The 15,280-nt window shown below is 51.0% G+C and overlaps 2 protein-coding genes across 11 annotated transcripts in view; one reads left to right on the top strand and one right to left on the bottom strand.

Annotated features, from left to right (window-relative positions):
* NCOA6 (nuclear receptor coactivator 6) overlaps nt 1–3,690 on the top strand; it is a 110,207-nt gene extending 106,517 nt beyond the window's left edge. For all 7 annotated transcript variants that reach the window (XM_054466745.2, XM_063659157.1, XM_054466742.2 and 4 more), the window contains one exon: nt 3,124–3,690. In XM_054466745.2, coding sequence (XP_054322720.1) covers nt 3,124–3,167 — 44 coding nt within the window. In that variant the 3' untranslated portion in view covers nt 3,168–3,690. The remainder of the gene's footprint in view (nt 1–3,123) is intronic.
* Nucleotides 3,691–5,051: 1,361 nt separating this feature from the next.
* Nucleotides 5,052–14,180, bottom strand: TP53INP2 (tumor protein p53 inducible nuclear protein 2). 4 transcript variants are annotated; one of them, XM_054466733.2, is made up of 5 exons: nt 13,950–14,180; nt 12,989–13,105; nt 9,601–9,773; nt 8,954–9,242; nt 5,052–8,428 (listed from the first exon to the last, which is right to left on the bottom strand). In XM_054466733.2, the coding sequence occupies exons 3-5, from the start codon at nt 9,722–9,724 to the stop codon at nt 8,179–8,181; spliced, it is 663 nt and encodes a 220-aa protein (XP_054322708.1). In that variant the 5' UTR covers nt 9,725–9,773; nt 12,989–13,105; nt 13,950–14,180; the 3' UTR covers nt 5,052–8,178. The 4 variants fall into 4 exon arrangements, with proteins under 4 accessions (XP_054322708.1, XP_054322712.1, XP_063515221.1 ...); XM_054466737.2 differs by having other exon boundaries at nt 8,954–9,122; XM_063659151.1 differs by lacking the exon at nt 12,989–13,105 and having other exon boundaries at nt 13,950–14,175.
* Between the last annotated feature and the right edge of the window lie 1,100 nt (nt 14,181–15,280).

The raw sequence follows: 15,280 nt of genomic DNA, 5'->3' as shown, positions 1-15,280 counted from the left end.
AAAAAAAAAAGGTAATTTGCCTATTCATTAGAGTAGTAAAAGTGGTAACATTTTGGAGGGAATATAAAATCAACTACCAAAACAAAAAAACTCATCAAAAAATGTTTTTTTCAGACAGATTTTTTTTCAGACATGATAGGAAACAGTGGCAAAGGACCTCACTGTTGGAAGTGAAAATCCCAAGTTTCGTTTTAGACATGTTGAGTCTGAGGTTTGCTCTATGTCTCAGATTGACTGGATTTATCCAGGGAAGGTGATAGAGACTTCAAACTCAGTTTAAAATTTATTTTTTTCCTCATGGAAGTATGAAAGTACATCCTTCTCCCCACCAACCACAGTATCCAAAAGATGAGGGTTTTTAATGGTGTGTTTGTGGGTTTTTTTGCAGTTTCTAGCACAAGTCATTTGTTTATTCCTGACCCCACTCATTGATTCATGCTCAGAGGCAACCTACCAGTTCATTGGGTGCTTCGGAGCAGTGACAAATGGGAACAAGCAAGGAAGGAGGGGGAGCCTGAGGTTGCTTCTCCCCCACACCCCACTACCCACTTCTTTTCCCAGCCACATATGTTTCTCAGACATACCACTTGATCCTTCATATCACAACAAGGGAAAAGCTTCCAAAGTTGACCTAATTAATGAATGTTTTTCTGAGGATGAACAGTGTCAAGACAAAAATGCTGCCTATTTTTACTGCAGATGACAGATTTGCTGCAGTGAAAATAAAGCTTGAGATTTGGACCTGAAGAGTTGATTTTAGGGAGTTATGTGGGCTGTGTGAGACTCTTAATTTACATGAATTAAAATAACACCATTATTAACATCCCGGCAGATTAACTGTCTTCTGATTAGTAAAAGACTAATGAGTAAATCAGAAAGACTGATTCTACCACATGGGACCAAAAAAACATGACCTTTGAGAAGACAAACATACTGAAATTTCCACCAACAGAGGCCTGAATGAAATTACTGTACTGGGCACCTCTTGGAAATTCATCTAGACCTCACTTCTTTTTATTTATTTTATTTTATTTTATTTTTTGAGATGGAGTCTCGATCTTGTTGCCCAAGCTGGAGTGCAATGGCGCAATCTCAGCTCACCACAACCTCCCTCCCAGGCTCAAGCAATTCTCCTGCCTTAGCCTCCCGAGTAACTGGGATTACAGGCATGCACCACTACACCTGGCTAATTTTGTATTATTTAGTAGAGATGGGGTTTCTCCACGTTGGTCAGGCTGCTCTTGAACTCCTGACCTCAGGTGATCCACCCACCTCAGACTCCCAAAGTGCTGGGATTACAGGCATGAGCCACCGCGCCTGGCCTAGGCCTCACTTCTTAGCAGTCACCTTAGCTAACAGAGTAGTAAAATTTTTCCTTACAATCTACATATTTATTAGAGTCTGGGTTCACAAAATATTATGATACAAAAGACAAAGGAAAATTTGCCTTGAATGCAACCTAACATGCAGTATCAGAAAATTCAGCCTAGTTACCAGAAATGGGTAAATCTGATTCATCTTTTATATTGATATATTAGAAGTATTTTTTTCTCCTTGATGAGAAGTAATTTTAGAACATTATTTTCATATTAAAACCAGAATATGAAATAAATGTGACCTTTTGAAGTCAATATGAGATTCTAAAGAAGTGTTTACATTTGGAGAGCTTCAAGCTATTCACTGTACTCTGCCATAACTTTGTGTAGAATTTTTTTTTTTTTTTTTTAATACAGACAGGGTCTCTGTCACCCAGGCTGGAGTACAGTGGCATGAACATAGCTCACTTCAGCCTTGAACTCCTTCAGCCATGAATTCCTGGGCTCAAGTGATCCTCCCACCTTGGTCTCTTGAGTAGCTGGGACTACAGGCATGTGCCACCACGCCCAGCTAATTCTTTTCTTTTTGTAGAGATGGGTTCTCACCATCTTGCCCAGGCTGGCCTCAAAACTTCTGGGCTCAAGTGAGCCTCCTGCCTCAGTCTTCCAAAGTGTTGGGATTACAGGGGTGAGCCATCACACCTGGCCAAAACGTTTTTAAGAAACACAGTTTAAGTCTGGCATAAGATTAAGTTAAAACACTGATAGTACAAGAGAAACTAAAGGAATCAAAACATAGTCATTTCCCTTTATGTCACTGTCATTGTGTGTGTAAATCACTCAGTTCCCACCTCCTCCATGAAGCCTTCAGGCTCACTTGGGCTCAGAGCAGGCCGTTGCTTATTCTGAATTGCATTCGTGACTGTATGTATCCACAGTCTTTTTTTTTTTTTTGAGACAGAGTCTCACTCTGTCGCCCAGGCTACAGTACAGTGGTGGGATCTCAGCTTACTGGAACCTTCACCTCCCTGGTTCAAGCAATTCCCCTGCCTCAGCCTCCTGAGTAGCTGGGATTAAGGCGCATGCCGCCATGCCCAGCTAATTTTCATGTATTTTTAGTAGAGACGGGGTTTCGCCATGTTGGCCAAACTAGTCTCGAACTCCTCACCTCAGGCAATCTGCCCACCTCGGCCTCCCAAAGTGCTGGGATTACAGGCGTGAGCCACCACGCCCAGCCTTCCACAATCTTGATATAACTGGCTGGGCCATAGTAGACATTGAACACGGCCCATGGTCATGTTGTTTAGACCTTGACTATAGCATGACAAAAATGGTTCCTTACTGTGAAACAATAGCTTGGCTCCAAAAGGGATCCCAAGGCAGGTTTTTTTTTGCACTCTAACACAATTTACTCATTTGCTTATGGCATTACTCATTGATTTCTCACCAAAAGCATTGTCAGTCTGTCTATTCACACTTCGTTTTATGATGAGAACTGGTGAGGGAAACAGTGGGTGAATTGCCCAGCTACAAAGGCTCTCTCCACCCTGCACTTTCTCTAGTCAGTGTGCTTCATCGCCCACCACCTCTGTCACATTCCCCCAATTCCGCCCAATGCAGGACCACACCCTCTTCCCACATAAGTCATCAAGCAAAACCTGTGACTCTCTCCATCCAGAGCACCCCTTAGACAAATTCCAAGTTGAGTAGGGCTCCCCTTAGGTCTGCCCTGCTTGTTGTGGACTGTCTAAAGGGCACTGCTGTAAAGAGTTACCTCCACTGAACATGTCCTTTTTTTCCCCTACAGACATAACCAGTGTGGTGCAATCCAAGCGAAGAAAATCCAAGTAAACAAGCAGGACTGCGACTTGATAACTTGTAAATGTGTGTGACTTTTACAAAGAGCAATTTTGAGCTGTGACTTTTTTAAATCAATTTCTGTACAGTTAGTAATTTTAATAATGTGGCCCTTTTCCTAGTCCCTGCAACCTGTTTCATAAGGTGCAATGGGGAAAGCAGGATTGTTGAGCCCTTTTGGTGTTGCAAGTTGAAGTTCAAGGTTTCTAAAATGTTGTCTTGTATTGAAAGGAGCTAATGCCATTATAAATGTTATTAGTTTTCACATTTCCTAAGCAGCCTAGAGTACAGGGTGAGCATTTTTAGATCTCCTAATGACGTATTGTGCCGTGGAAGTACTGTGTGTGAATAGCAGTAGTGGGGGCAAAAGCAATCTTCTCATTTGGAAATGTTGTAAATAATTTTATTATATAGTGTTTTGGATGTATTTGTTGTAGAAATGGACCAGTGAATAAAGAGAATCTAAGGATTTGTACAATGTGAAATAATGTGTTAAATAAATGTCATTGTCATAGAACATAAAGTTATGTTATTGGTAAGGGATTTTTGGGTAATCAGCTCTTTCTTTGGACCTTAAATAAGCAGACACAGCCTTGTGAATGGAATTCCCATCTAGTCCCCATTGAACCTGAGATGCCCGCCTGGCAAGTTGAGGAAAATGTACATACTTGCTCCCTTACCTCATTCTTGGCTTTGAAGAAACTAGCCCTGTTCAGCACTTTGCCGGGTATTTTGATATATATTGCTCAGATTTCTTTTGATGCAAATAACAAAACCAACTTAGAGAAGATCAATGGCCACCCAGGATTTTCTAGGGACAGGAAGCTGTCAGCAGCTGAGATGGCACTTTTTCACCACGTCACATATCTGGTCCTCCGTTTGCATGGTGGATTGCTCCAAAACAATTGTGCTGACATCTCCTTCTTGCAGGAGGTCAGCCCAAACTGGCCTGTAAGATTGTGCCAGCATCAAGAATCTAGTCCAGGGCCAGGCGTGGTGGCTTACACCTGTAATCCCAGCACTTTGGAAGGCCTAGGCGGGCGGATCACCTGAGGTCGGGAATTCGAGACCAGCCTGACCAACATGGAGAAACCCTGTCTCTACTAAAAATACAAAATTAGCTGGGCATGGTGGCATGTGTAATCCCAGCTACTGGGGAGGCTGAGGCAGGAGAATTGCTAGAACCCAGTAGGCGGAGGTTGCAGTGAGCCGCGATTGCGCTATTGCACTCCAGCCTGGGCAGAGTGAAACTCCGTCTCAAAAAAAAAAAAATCTAGTCCAGTTTAGGTCAGGTTTCCACCTTTAGTTCTGTGGTTAGAGCAGCTCTCAAATTAAAGGAGTCATTTTGTGTTACATATTTCAGAGATGTCCACTACATTTCACTATGGCTGTCCTGCTTCAAAATGTGTGTAGTCTCCAAAGCCTGCTGCTTCTGCCCCACCCTACCTGCCACTTTCAGGAGACTCTGATGCTTGGGGCCCTGGCCTTGTCTCATCCTGGGCTTCAGCCTTCTGCTGCATCTCCCCCAGGGTTAGACTTCATCATTTCCCCTCCAGTGGCTACTTGCCCTTGCTCTAACCCAGTGCCTGAGACCAAAAGGATGAGTTTGGTCATTCTGTCATGCTCTTATTCTCATCTCTATTTCAGCTGTCTTCATGTATGTGTCTTGCATTATAAGGATCCTCTAAAAGTAGTCATTTATGAGTCAGACCCCATTGTCTGGCTCTGTTCCCAGTAAGCTTATCTCCCCTCTTCCTCTCCCATATGACACACACACCAGAACCAAAGCCAGCTTTATCATAATATCCTATGCCACTACTGTGCTTAAGATTACAAGGTGCTTCTCATACTTAAGCTCAACTCAGGCAGAAAGGATCATGTGCTTTAAATAGATTTTTATTTGTTTTTCTTTATATTAATTTTTTTCTCCCATAGAGGAATAGCATTACAGTCTAACAATCAGAATTCTGTTACACACATACACAGGCATGCCACATGACTCAGTTGAGGTGGTTGTTTCCTTGAGTCTGTTGACACGTCACATGGTCAAAGTCTCCTCATTTCAGCCAGTCTCAACACAAAACACCCAACAGGGATGTACTCAACTTGTTGGTTCCATGTGGAACTAGGTGGCAGGGTGAGAGGGAAAGTGGTAGAAGGGGGCTATGGTGTGTCTGCATTCAGTCCCCTCACATAAAGCCACATGGATCTAGGGGGGTATCCAAGAGCTCTGGTGGGGTCCGTGTTGCACCTAAGACATTATAGGTAAGAGCAAGTTGCTCAGAGGGTTCCAGGCAGGGGGCTGGGGAGCAGGCATACTCTAAAACAGCACCAAACTGCATTCATACACACACAGTGCCCTGCTGGGGCTAGACTGGCAAAGGCTGGAAAGACACCCAGCTTGAAGGAACCACTCAGACTTACTGGGGAATAACTGGAAGTCACTCTTTGATGTAACTGGGACTCACTCTAGAAACAGGGGTCCCTCTGACACAGTTTTGGCAAAGTGCTGGTAGTACTGACATTAATACTCACAAATTGGTACAAACTCCTCTAGGGCCTCAGAAAACATCAATCAAAACAGACTCTCTAACCCCCTCCTAAGGTTGCATAGGACTTTGAACTCTGGTTCCCTCATGTATTCAAGTTCTGTGGTTTAAAAAAAAAATCCTGAAGCATGCTCAAGGTGAAAGGCACGTACACAGTCAATACAGTATGACAAGGGCTGATGCTTCAGGAGTCCGACTAGCAGGAGACTGAGTAGTGTTGGTTCTTAGAAATCTATACACAATTAAAATATTGCCACACTCAAATGCTACAGAATCTATAGGAAAGGTACAAAAAAATATGAGCCTTGCAACCAACCAGGTGAGAGATTGTGTTCTAGAACTACAGGAGCCTCCAGAAATATAGGTAAACAAAAGGCCTTTTAAAATTTGAGCCAAATGCCCTATAACTTAAACTCTTCCCCCACCAGAAGGATCATGGGCACCACACAGGACTGAGCCTAGGTCCCAGCTGGCAGTGAGGAGTAGGCAAGAAGGGTTGGAGGGAGATTCAGCTCTTGGAGGTGCCAAAGACCCTAGGCTGGCTGTGAAGTGCCCAAGTGGTAGCTGGAAGAATAAAAGCAACTAGGTTCTGAAGGAGAACTTGGGAGAGGAGCAAGGCTGTCAACTACTGGGGCCCTAGTGAACTGGTGTGGGAACTTTGATCCGTTTTTAGTGTTAATTTGGCTTATTCCCTGGAATAGGAGACCGCATCAGGTCTTCCTCTGTCCTCATCCCAGCATCCATGGGGATACCCCATCCCTTCCCCACATACCGCCCATGAGGCCTGGGGCTATAGGGTCAGGGAGGGCAGCTGCCTTTGCCCTCATGGGAATGCAGAGTTTTCTCCAAGCCTCAGCTTGGCTGTGAGGCCTGGAAACATAGAGTTGGGGTGAGGGGAGGACCTATGTTCATATGTACCAAGAAGTCTTAAAAGTTCCAAGGAAGAGTGAGCACACACTAGAAAAGGACGGCTAGAAAAAGGAAATGGGAAGCAACTCGGGGCATCCCAAGAGGCTGTTGCTGGTGTCTGAGCCCAAAAATCAGTCTCACCACAAAAAGGGGAGGCTGGTGGCCCCTGCCTCTTCTATCTCCCCCAGGAATTCAGGTTCCCTCTTCCAGGTACTTACTGGAGGAGAAGGGGAGGGGGACCATAGGGTACCCATTTCTCCCCAGCAACCTAGAAAGAAAGAGAGGCCTGTGGGAGAAAATGAAGAGGCCCCCTGAAGGCCCTGAACCTGGATAGGAACAATTTGCAGATTGGGACAGTGGGAGTCCTGGACTCCTACTCAGGACTGCTGGCTAGCCATATTGAGCAGGGTGTGAAATACAAGGCCAGAGGCAAGGTGAAGGCTGAGCTGTCAGTCTTGGGATGGCTTCACCCCATGGTGTGTCTTCCAGCATCACTGCTCTGCACTCTGACCTAGGGTGTGTGCCCTTTCCCTGCCTAGAAGCCCTGTGGCCTGCATGTCCTAGCACCTTGGGCTTGTGAACAGATGGCCAGGATGGTGGGGCCTTGCCCAGCTTCTACTCGGGTGACATGTCGGGGGTAGAGTGGCAAGGTACTAACTAAGCCCTTCAGATTTCAGGGCCTGCAGAAGGGTGGATTATAGAAAAGGGAAGTGGGGGCAGACTCCAGGCTTCAGCCTGGGAGCAGGGTTTGGCCTCCCTGAGCAAGCACAGTGCACACTCCCTTGGTGCCCTGCTCCCTGCAGCTTCTCAACGTGTCTGTCCTGTCCACATCTCCAGTAGGCTGCCTCGTTCCCTAGATTCCCTCCATCTTCTCCCTCTAACTCACATCTCACAGTCCTCTTCTACATACTGTACCTTTCCAGGCCTAAGCAGCTCCACAGAGTACCGCCCCCAAGGCAGAAGGAAGAGGAGACTAAAAGCAAAACCCTGAGCCCTTACTAGAGGGCAATGACAGCAGCCCAAGCTGCACAGGCTCTACCTGGTCAGAGCTGGGCTCAGGGTCCCCACCATTTGGTAGGGAATTACTGGGAATGAAGAATAAGGGAACAGGAGTGAGTGTAATGCCAACCATGGGATAGTGTGAGTCATGTAAGGTGGGAGTTGAAGGTGGGGAATAAGCCACATCAGGAACTGGAAGAAGCTTTCAGAATAGGGGCAGGCCAGAGGTAGAGGACTGGAGGGAAAGGGTGAAGGGGAGAGACAGGGATGGGGACCAGAGAAGAAAGGATGGAGGGGTCAGGAGTAGGGGGCATGGATGATTAGATGTTGGGTATGGGGGCCAGAAGGAGTGAGGGTGAAAGGTGAATGGGTTCAGAGGCAGATTAGAGGATCAGAGATGGGGAAATTGAGGGTGTCGGGGAAGGAACGGCTATCACCCAACCTCACACGCTTTAAGAAGGGAGGTTTCGGTGTCCAGCCCGAGGAGTCGGAGGAGCCCGACAGGGATCAGGAGTCGGCAAGGGGTTCGCGGCGCGGCCGGTGGACGCTCAGTAGTTGAACTGGCGCTGGCACGGCTGGTAGATGAAGCTGCCCTGGTTCTTGGACCGGCGCGGACGGCTCTCGCGGGCTCGGTTCTGCCGCTGCACCGCCTTGGCGCTCAGCGCGTGGCGCTCTGCCCGCTGCCGGGCCCGCTGCAGCCGCCGCACCTGGCCCGCCTTCTCCAGCAGCGCCGCCCGCGCTGGGAGAGGAGCGGCGTGGCGCGCGGCCCGCGGCTCGCGGCGGGCGGGCGTCAACTCCCTGTGAGGACAGAGCCAAGCTCGGTCAAGCCGGGTAAGCAGGCCGGGGGGGCTAGAGGGCGCTGCCATCTCCCACCCTTGCTTCGGCGCAGTTCTGTGTCTGCTGTTCAGATTGGGGTGCCCGACGCCCTTCTTGTGGGTACCAACCCGGAGGTGTCTCCTCGGTTCTAGCCCTTAACAGTAAACTGGATCTCGGGGAAGACTGGACCCCCACCCCCTATTCCACCCTTGCCTTTCTGTTTAAGTCCCACTCCCTAGGCGCTCCAGCTACGCTCCTCAAGCCTCCAACCCCGGCCCCAGCCTCTTAGCCACGCCCCTCCCTCTCAAGCCCCGCCCCTCCGTCCTCTGGCCCGCTTCTAGCCTCGCCCGGAGGCCCACCGGCCCCCCACTTTGTCTCAACGGCAACCCTCCCAAGGCCGCTACTCCCCTGAGAGCGGGGCGGGCTCCTGGCCCCACTCCCCCAGCCTCCTAGCCTGGACCCTGGCCTCCAAGATCCGTCTCCCTGGGCCTCCAGGCTCCGCCTCACCCTTCGCTGAGGTCGCCGTCAGGCAGGGCCGCGTCCGGGAGCGGGGAAGGGGGCCTGGGCTCTAGCACTATGGTGCTGCCGGTGACGTAAACGGACATGCTGGGGTGCTCGATGAGGAGGTCCTCCAGGGGGCTGCTCTGGAGGCGGGCGGGACCGAGTCCAGGCCCCTCTGCAGTAAAACAGGCAGGAGGGGTAACAAACCAGCTCTCGTCCATCAAGGAGGGCGCGGGCGGAGGGCGGCCCGCGGGGGCACGGGCGGCCCCGGGGCTGGGTGGAGCCGCGTAGCTGTCTACGGGGCGCGGGATGGGAGCCGTGCAGAGGAGGGGAGCAGCGAGGAGGGACACACACACACGGACAAGGGGGCGGGGAGAGAAAGGGCATCGTTAGTCAGACCCGCAGCCCGTCCGCAACGCCCCGGGGCACCCACGGGCCAGGAGTCTCGCCCTGCTGCCCTAGGGGACCTGACGTGCGGCCTCTCCTGGGCCGCCAGGAGAGGGCCCCGGCTTTCATGGGAAGGGGCCCCGTGACCCCACCTCCAGTAGGCTTGGGGAACTCCCCCGTCCCCCAGCAGCGCCCTTCCCCTCCGCTGCTCGGCCATCTGTCCTTAGAATGACTTCACAGGCCCAGGAGACAGACCCAGGCCTCACCCGGCAGGTCAATGATGAGCCAGCCGTCCACTTCATCCTCCTCTGACACGAAGGCGTGGGGGCAGTCGGGGTCTTCGGGGGGCGAGGGGGTGCTGAAGAAGAGGCTGGTGAGGCGCTGGAACATGGTGGGGGGCGAAGCGCCTCACGGGGGCGCCCTATGGCAGTGCAAAAACCTGGCAATCATAGAAGGACGTGAGAGCCACCACTGATTGAGGTTCACCCCACTCCTGACCTGGGGCAGGGGACAGAAGATATCACCCCCAGAGCAGGAAGAAGGGTACACACGACGGGGATGTGTGCGGACGCTTTGAGGAGATGTGCTTTCTGCATTCAGATCCAGGTTTTTTTTTTTTATCTTCTGTATGATTTTAGGAAGTTATTTAACTTATCTGTGCCTTAGTTTTCTCATCTGTCAAAAGACAATGATAATAGTACCTTCCTCCAGGCTCTTATAAGAATTAAAGAAGCTAATAATAGTATCCTCCTCCAGGCTCTAATAAGAATTAAATGAGCTATACCAAAGTTATTGAATGAGAAAAAAAGGTAGGGGGGAGAACTAAATGAGCTAAACACTTACAAAGTGCTTAGAACTATGTCTGGGCATATGGTAAGCACTCAACAAACTAATAAATTAGTTATTATTACAGGGTGCTTTAGGAAGATAGAAAGAGTGACACATGACACAGCTCTGCCAGGGAAGGTCTCCAGAGAATTGGACATCCAAGCTGGACTCTGAGGAGTAAATAGGAGTTCTCCAGGCAGGGAGGAAATTGCCCATATTGTCTGCTTGTTATCATCATAATATAGCTAGGCCGGGCACAGTGGCTCACGCCTGTAATCCCAGCACTTTGGGAGGCAGAAGTGGGTGAATCACTTGAGGCCAGGAGTTCAAGACCAGCCTGGCCAACATAGTGAACCCCGTCTCTACTAATAATACAAAAATTAGCTGGGCGTGGTGGCAGGTGCCTGTAATCCCAGGCTGAGGCAGGAGAATCACTGGAACCTGCGAGATGCCACTGCACTCCAGCCTGGGCGACAGAGCAAAACTTGGTCTCAAAATAATAATAATAATATAGCTAACATTTATGTTCCAGGCACTATACTAAGCAGCTTTACCTATATTACCTCATGTAATCCTCACAACAACTACAGGAAGTGGATAATTACTATCCTTACTTTACAGTTAAGAAATTGAGGCTCAGAGAAGTTAACTGTCGCAAAGTTTCAGAGCTAATAAGAGACAAAGGTGGGATTGAATCCACACAATCAGATTCCAGAGGCAGCACCCAGAATCATTATATTCTATTGCCTTTTCTGGGTGTCTGTCTGAATTTGATATTTTCAACTTGGCGGCCAGGGGTCATGGTCCATGTGTATTTTTCTGGGAAAAAGGACCTTGGTTTTCATCATGATTTCCTAAACAGCAATCTTTGACCCCAGAGATTAAGAACCACTCCTGGAGCCTGTGTGGTTTGAAAAGCACTGGCCAGCAGAAATCCCATAGAACTGCTACCATCTTACCATGTGATTTGGCACGCCTCGGTTGTGTCTGTCATATGAGGTGTAAAGGTGGCATGCCGGCAGGCCCTCCCCCCTCTGACCCCCTTTTCCCGGGCTCCTGTTCAAGGGCAGCATCCCGGGGTAGGAGGAAGATCAGGTTGCTTGGGCTCAGGGAGACAGCAGGTCAGTGGGAGGTGATGATGGAGGGAGGGATCTGTCAGTTTCCAGGGGCCCTTAAGGATGAGCACTGAGGGTTGGACCCAGACCCAGGTAATCCTTTAACCAATCCTTCCCTGGGTGAAGATGAAGAGGGAGGCCCCCTACTGCAGAAATGGAAACACCAAGGTGGTAGCTCTAGATCTACCCCCTCCCCATGCAAGCCTACCTCAGGACTAGAGCTTGGCTGGGGGCTGCTGGCCATACTCCCCCAGTACCACCTGAAGCCTGACTGACTCTCCACACCTGTTCCCTAAAGATGCTCAACAGTTTTGCTGCTGAGACACTTGTCACCATTCTCTAAGGGTGTTTCCACACTTCCTGTAGAACTTCCTGGGGGCATGTCCAGACTTCCCTGAAGGCATTTCTCCTCTTTCTGCTAATCCACCTGCAGTATTGCCATGCTTATTGCTACCTCCCCCATTCCCTGGGAATGTTTTCACACTTGCTGCAGAATCACCTCACTTCCATACCCAGAGAATATTTCCACATTTGCAGACTCACAGCAGGCTTAAGATGCTGGCTTCCCTGGTGGGATGGGGGTGGGAGATCTACAGGGATTAAGAAGGTGGGGCCACCCCCAACTAGTGTCCACCCAGCACAATTCACGTATCCCAACCCATCTGTAGCCACAGGGAGCTAGTGACTCCATTACTAAAAGCCCAGAAAGTTTGGCCCCTCTTGAAGGAAGGGAATATCGAGGCCTTGATGAGGCACATCCTCCTTCCAAGAACCTACTACTTCATGGAATATGAAAGAGAAGTTAAGAGCTGTTTCAGGGACCATCATATTCACCCAGCCCATTTTACAATCTGATGATCAGAAAGATGACATAAATCTATCCAAAAATACATGGCTAGATAGTGGCAGGGCAGACCTAGTCCCACGTTACTGTGCATCCAGTCCAGAGTGTACACAGTCAGGAAAGACTCAGCAAACAATCCCCAAGAATACAATGATGCAGGGGTACAGGGAGGTGAAAAAGACCTTGATCTAGCCACACCACCCCTCGCCTAGCTACAAAAGGGTCTGGGGTTACTGGCACCAAGATTTAGCATGCATTTACTGAAGACCCACTGTGTACCAGAGCCTGCACTGTGCCTCCTCAAATTTCAGATAGGTTTAGGGGAGGGAGGCTCAGGGGAAAAGCTCCATGCCTGAGGTCACACAGCAAGTCAGTGACAGCCAGGAGTGACAGCAGCACCAGCCAGCCAGTGCCTGCCCCCTCTCCTGACCACTTGGGGAGCCTCCCAGATTTCCTTTCCGAGCCCTACCAGCTTCCTGGTTCTCACATTCTCAGTTCTGCTCCATTCCCTTTAATAACTACAGCAGCTCTGCCCAGAATAGCATTTGTGCCCTAAGCCACCCCTACCCCCAGCCTATCCTTGAGCAAACTCCTGGCAGGAATGGAGTTCCTGGTTCAGCCTCTAGGCCCATCCACTTGTTAAGTCAGAAACTCTCCTTATCCTATCCCTTCTCCTATACTCTCTGTGGGCAGAGGTGAGGAGGGAGCAGCAAAACACCTGCAATTGTCTGCACTAGGCCATGTCAGGCCCTTCCTAGCTGACAACCTAGGAAGTTGGGGAGGTAAAGGGCCAATAGAGGGAACCCTCACCCCACCCTCCACCCCAACATCAGCCCTGGAGACACCCCGAGGCAGCCAATGACTCACCTCTCTGTGATCCAAACAGCTGGGAGGCAGCGATTTTATTGGACTCTAGGACTCCAAGGTACAGTGAGGACAGAAGGGGTCAGGACCACAAAAGGTGAACCAGTCTCCAGAGATCCCCTGGAAAAAGGTCCAGGAGTAAGGAGACCTAGGAGCCTATCAAACTGTGATGAGGCTGAGCCCAAGATCGGGTCCCCAGTGGAAGGAGGATGTGTATCTTACCACTTGTATTGAGCCCCTATTATGTCTTTGCTCCTGGCTAATAATGCATCTGTCACTCAGTGAGGATGACTCTAATTGGTTGTGTGACCTCGAGTGAGCTAATCCTCCTCTCTGGGCCTGTTGCCCCTTCCATGCACTGGGGTCTAAGACCCCTCATTTTGGGTCTGAGAGTGACATCAGCTAAGGTGCTGCACACAAATCATTGATTAGGAGGATGTTATTCTGTTAGTCCCTGGGGGCGGAGTCTGGAGCCGGAGGGAGGGGATCCCACCACCATCTGGTGCCGTCCCAACCACCTGGAGTCCCAGGCAGCCCTGAACTCCTGACGACCCCCTCAACCTAGGCCCAGCAGCGCCGTCTGACTCCTTCTCAGGTTGCAAAGAGAAAGTAGGGGATCAGAGGCCTAACCCCAGCCCCTGGATTAGCCTAGAAAATCGCCGAACCCCTGCAGCCCCCTTTGGATTGCAGCGTCTCACCCAGGGCCCAGCCCCGACACAGCGGCTACCGGGTCACGGGAGGACAAGCGACCCGAGCCTGTGGGGGCGGTGCCGGCCTTGGTGACGTCTCAATGTCATATGCAAATAGAACTACGTCATGGTCTACCGGACGTGCGGCAACCAATCGGGAGCCGGGAAAGCGGCCCCGGCGGCCGCCGGCGGAGACAGACAAAGGCCCGGGCGCGGGGGGCGCAGGGCGTGTCCGTGGCAGGGGAGCCCCCAGGCCCACCCGGGTCGGGACTCACCTGGGGGCGGGAGGGGGGCGACGCGGCGTTGAGGTAGTTGTGCGGCGGGGCGTCCCAGGGTCGCCGGCCGCTCACAGGCCGGGCCGCATCGCCGGGACTCGCGGGGGAGGCGGCGGGGCCGCGGTCGCTCCGGGCTGCTGAGCTCGCCCGCGGGGCTTTGAGTCTGTGCGGCCGCTGCGGCGGGGCTCAGGGCACAAATTGGAACGTTCAAACAGCTGATTGTGACGTCACAAAGGGGCCCGCCCGCCTCGCGTCACCGGCTGGCGGGGCGGCGGCCAATCCCGGGCTGCGGATTCCCCCCGTCCCGCCCCTCCCCTCCCCTCCCCTCCCCTCCCCTCCCCTCCTCTCCCCTCCCCTCCCCTCCCCTCCCCTCCCCTCCCGGTTTGCGGGCTGGGCGCTCGGGCCGGGAAACGTTCTCGGAACCTGGAGGGTGAGTGTTCGGGGAAGCAGCTGCGGGGAGCTGGGAGCCCTGCGCCGCGGCGAGCTCTTCGCGAGGAGGATCTCCACTCCCTCCTACCGGCTCCTCATTTTCCTGATTCTTCCCGGATCGCAGCGCCCTCACCTCTCCCACTGCTCCCCAAATCCTTTCACTGCATCCTATATCCAAGTCCCCCGATGCGGACCCTGTTCTCGATCCACACCACGTCCGTGCACCTCCATTCTCCCCACTGCCCTTCTCCCTGCTCTCCCTCCCTCCTCTGGCTCACCTCCTCAGCCCTACACACTTTCTGCTTTCCCACCCCGTTTTTCCTCAGCTCGGCGGGCTTGAGAGAAGAGGGACATCCCCAACCCCCGGTTCCGGGGGAGCATCTGGGAATATAGAGAAGTTAGTGAAGCTGATGTGAAATTTCGCAGAGTAGGACTTGGAGAGGAATTGCCCTGGGCTGAGTAAACATTGATCTGAGACAGCTCTGCGCTTGAACGTTTACATACCTTATTTAATCTACGTTGCTACCGGGGCTGTACAGAAGTGGCGGGACAGGGACTGATTATGAGTCCTGATTTACACGTGGGAAAGCTGAGTCTCACAATCTCACTGTTAGCGTGTGAACTCATGTTCAACAATGCATTCAACATTTATTAGGCACCTACTATTGCACCACCATACCACTAGCTGACATGTATTGGCACACTTACCGTGTGCCACGACCTGTGCTATGGGTGTGTTTTTTTTATCTTCACAACAACCCAAAAGGTAGATATTGTCCCGTTTTACAGTTGAGGAAACAGAGAGCTCAAGTGACTTTCTTAGGTCACAAAAGTATAGTCAATGGCAGAGCCAGGATTTGAACCCATAGCTCCCAGCCCTGACCCTCTCCATTCTCTACATG

The sequence above is a fragment of the Pongo pygmaeus genome, chromosome 21, assembly GCF_028885625.2.
Source record: "Pongo pygmaeus isolate AG05252 chromosome 21, NHGRI_mPonPyg2-v2.0_pri, whole genome shotgun sequence".
NCBI classification, from domain to species: domain Eukaryota; kingdom Metazoa; phylum Chordata; class Mammalia; order Primates; family Hominidae; genus Pongo; species Pongo pygmaeus.
This window is presented reverse-complemented; position numbering and strand designations above follow the sequence as displayed.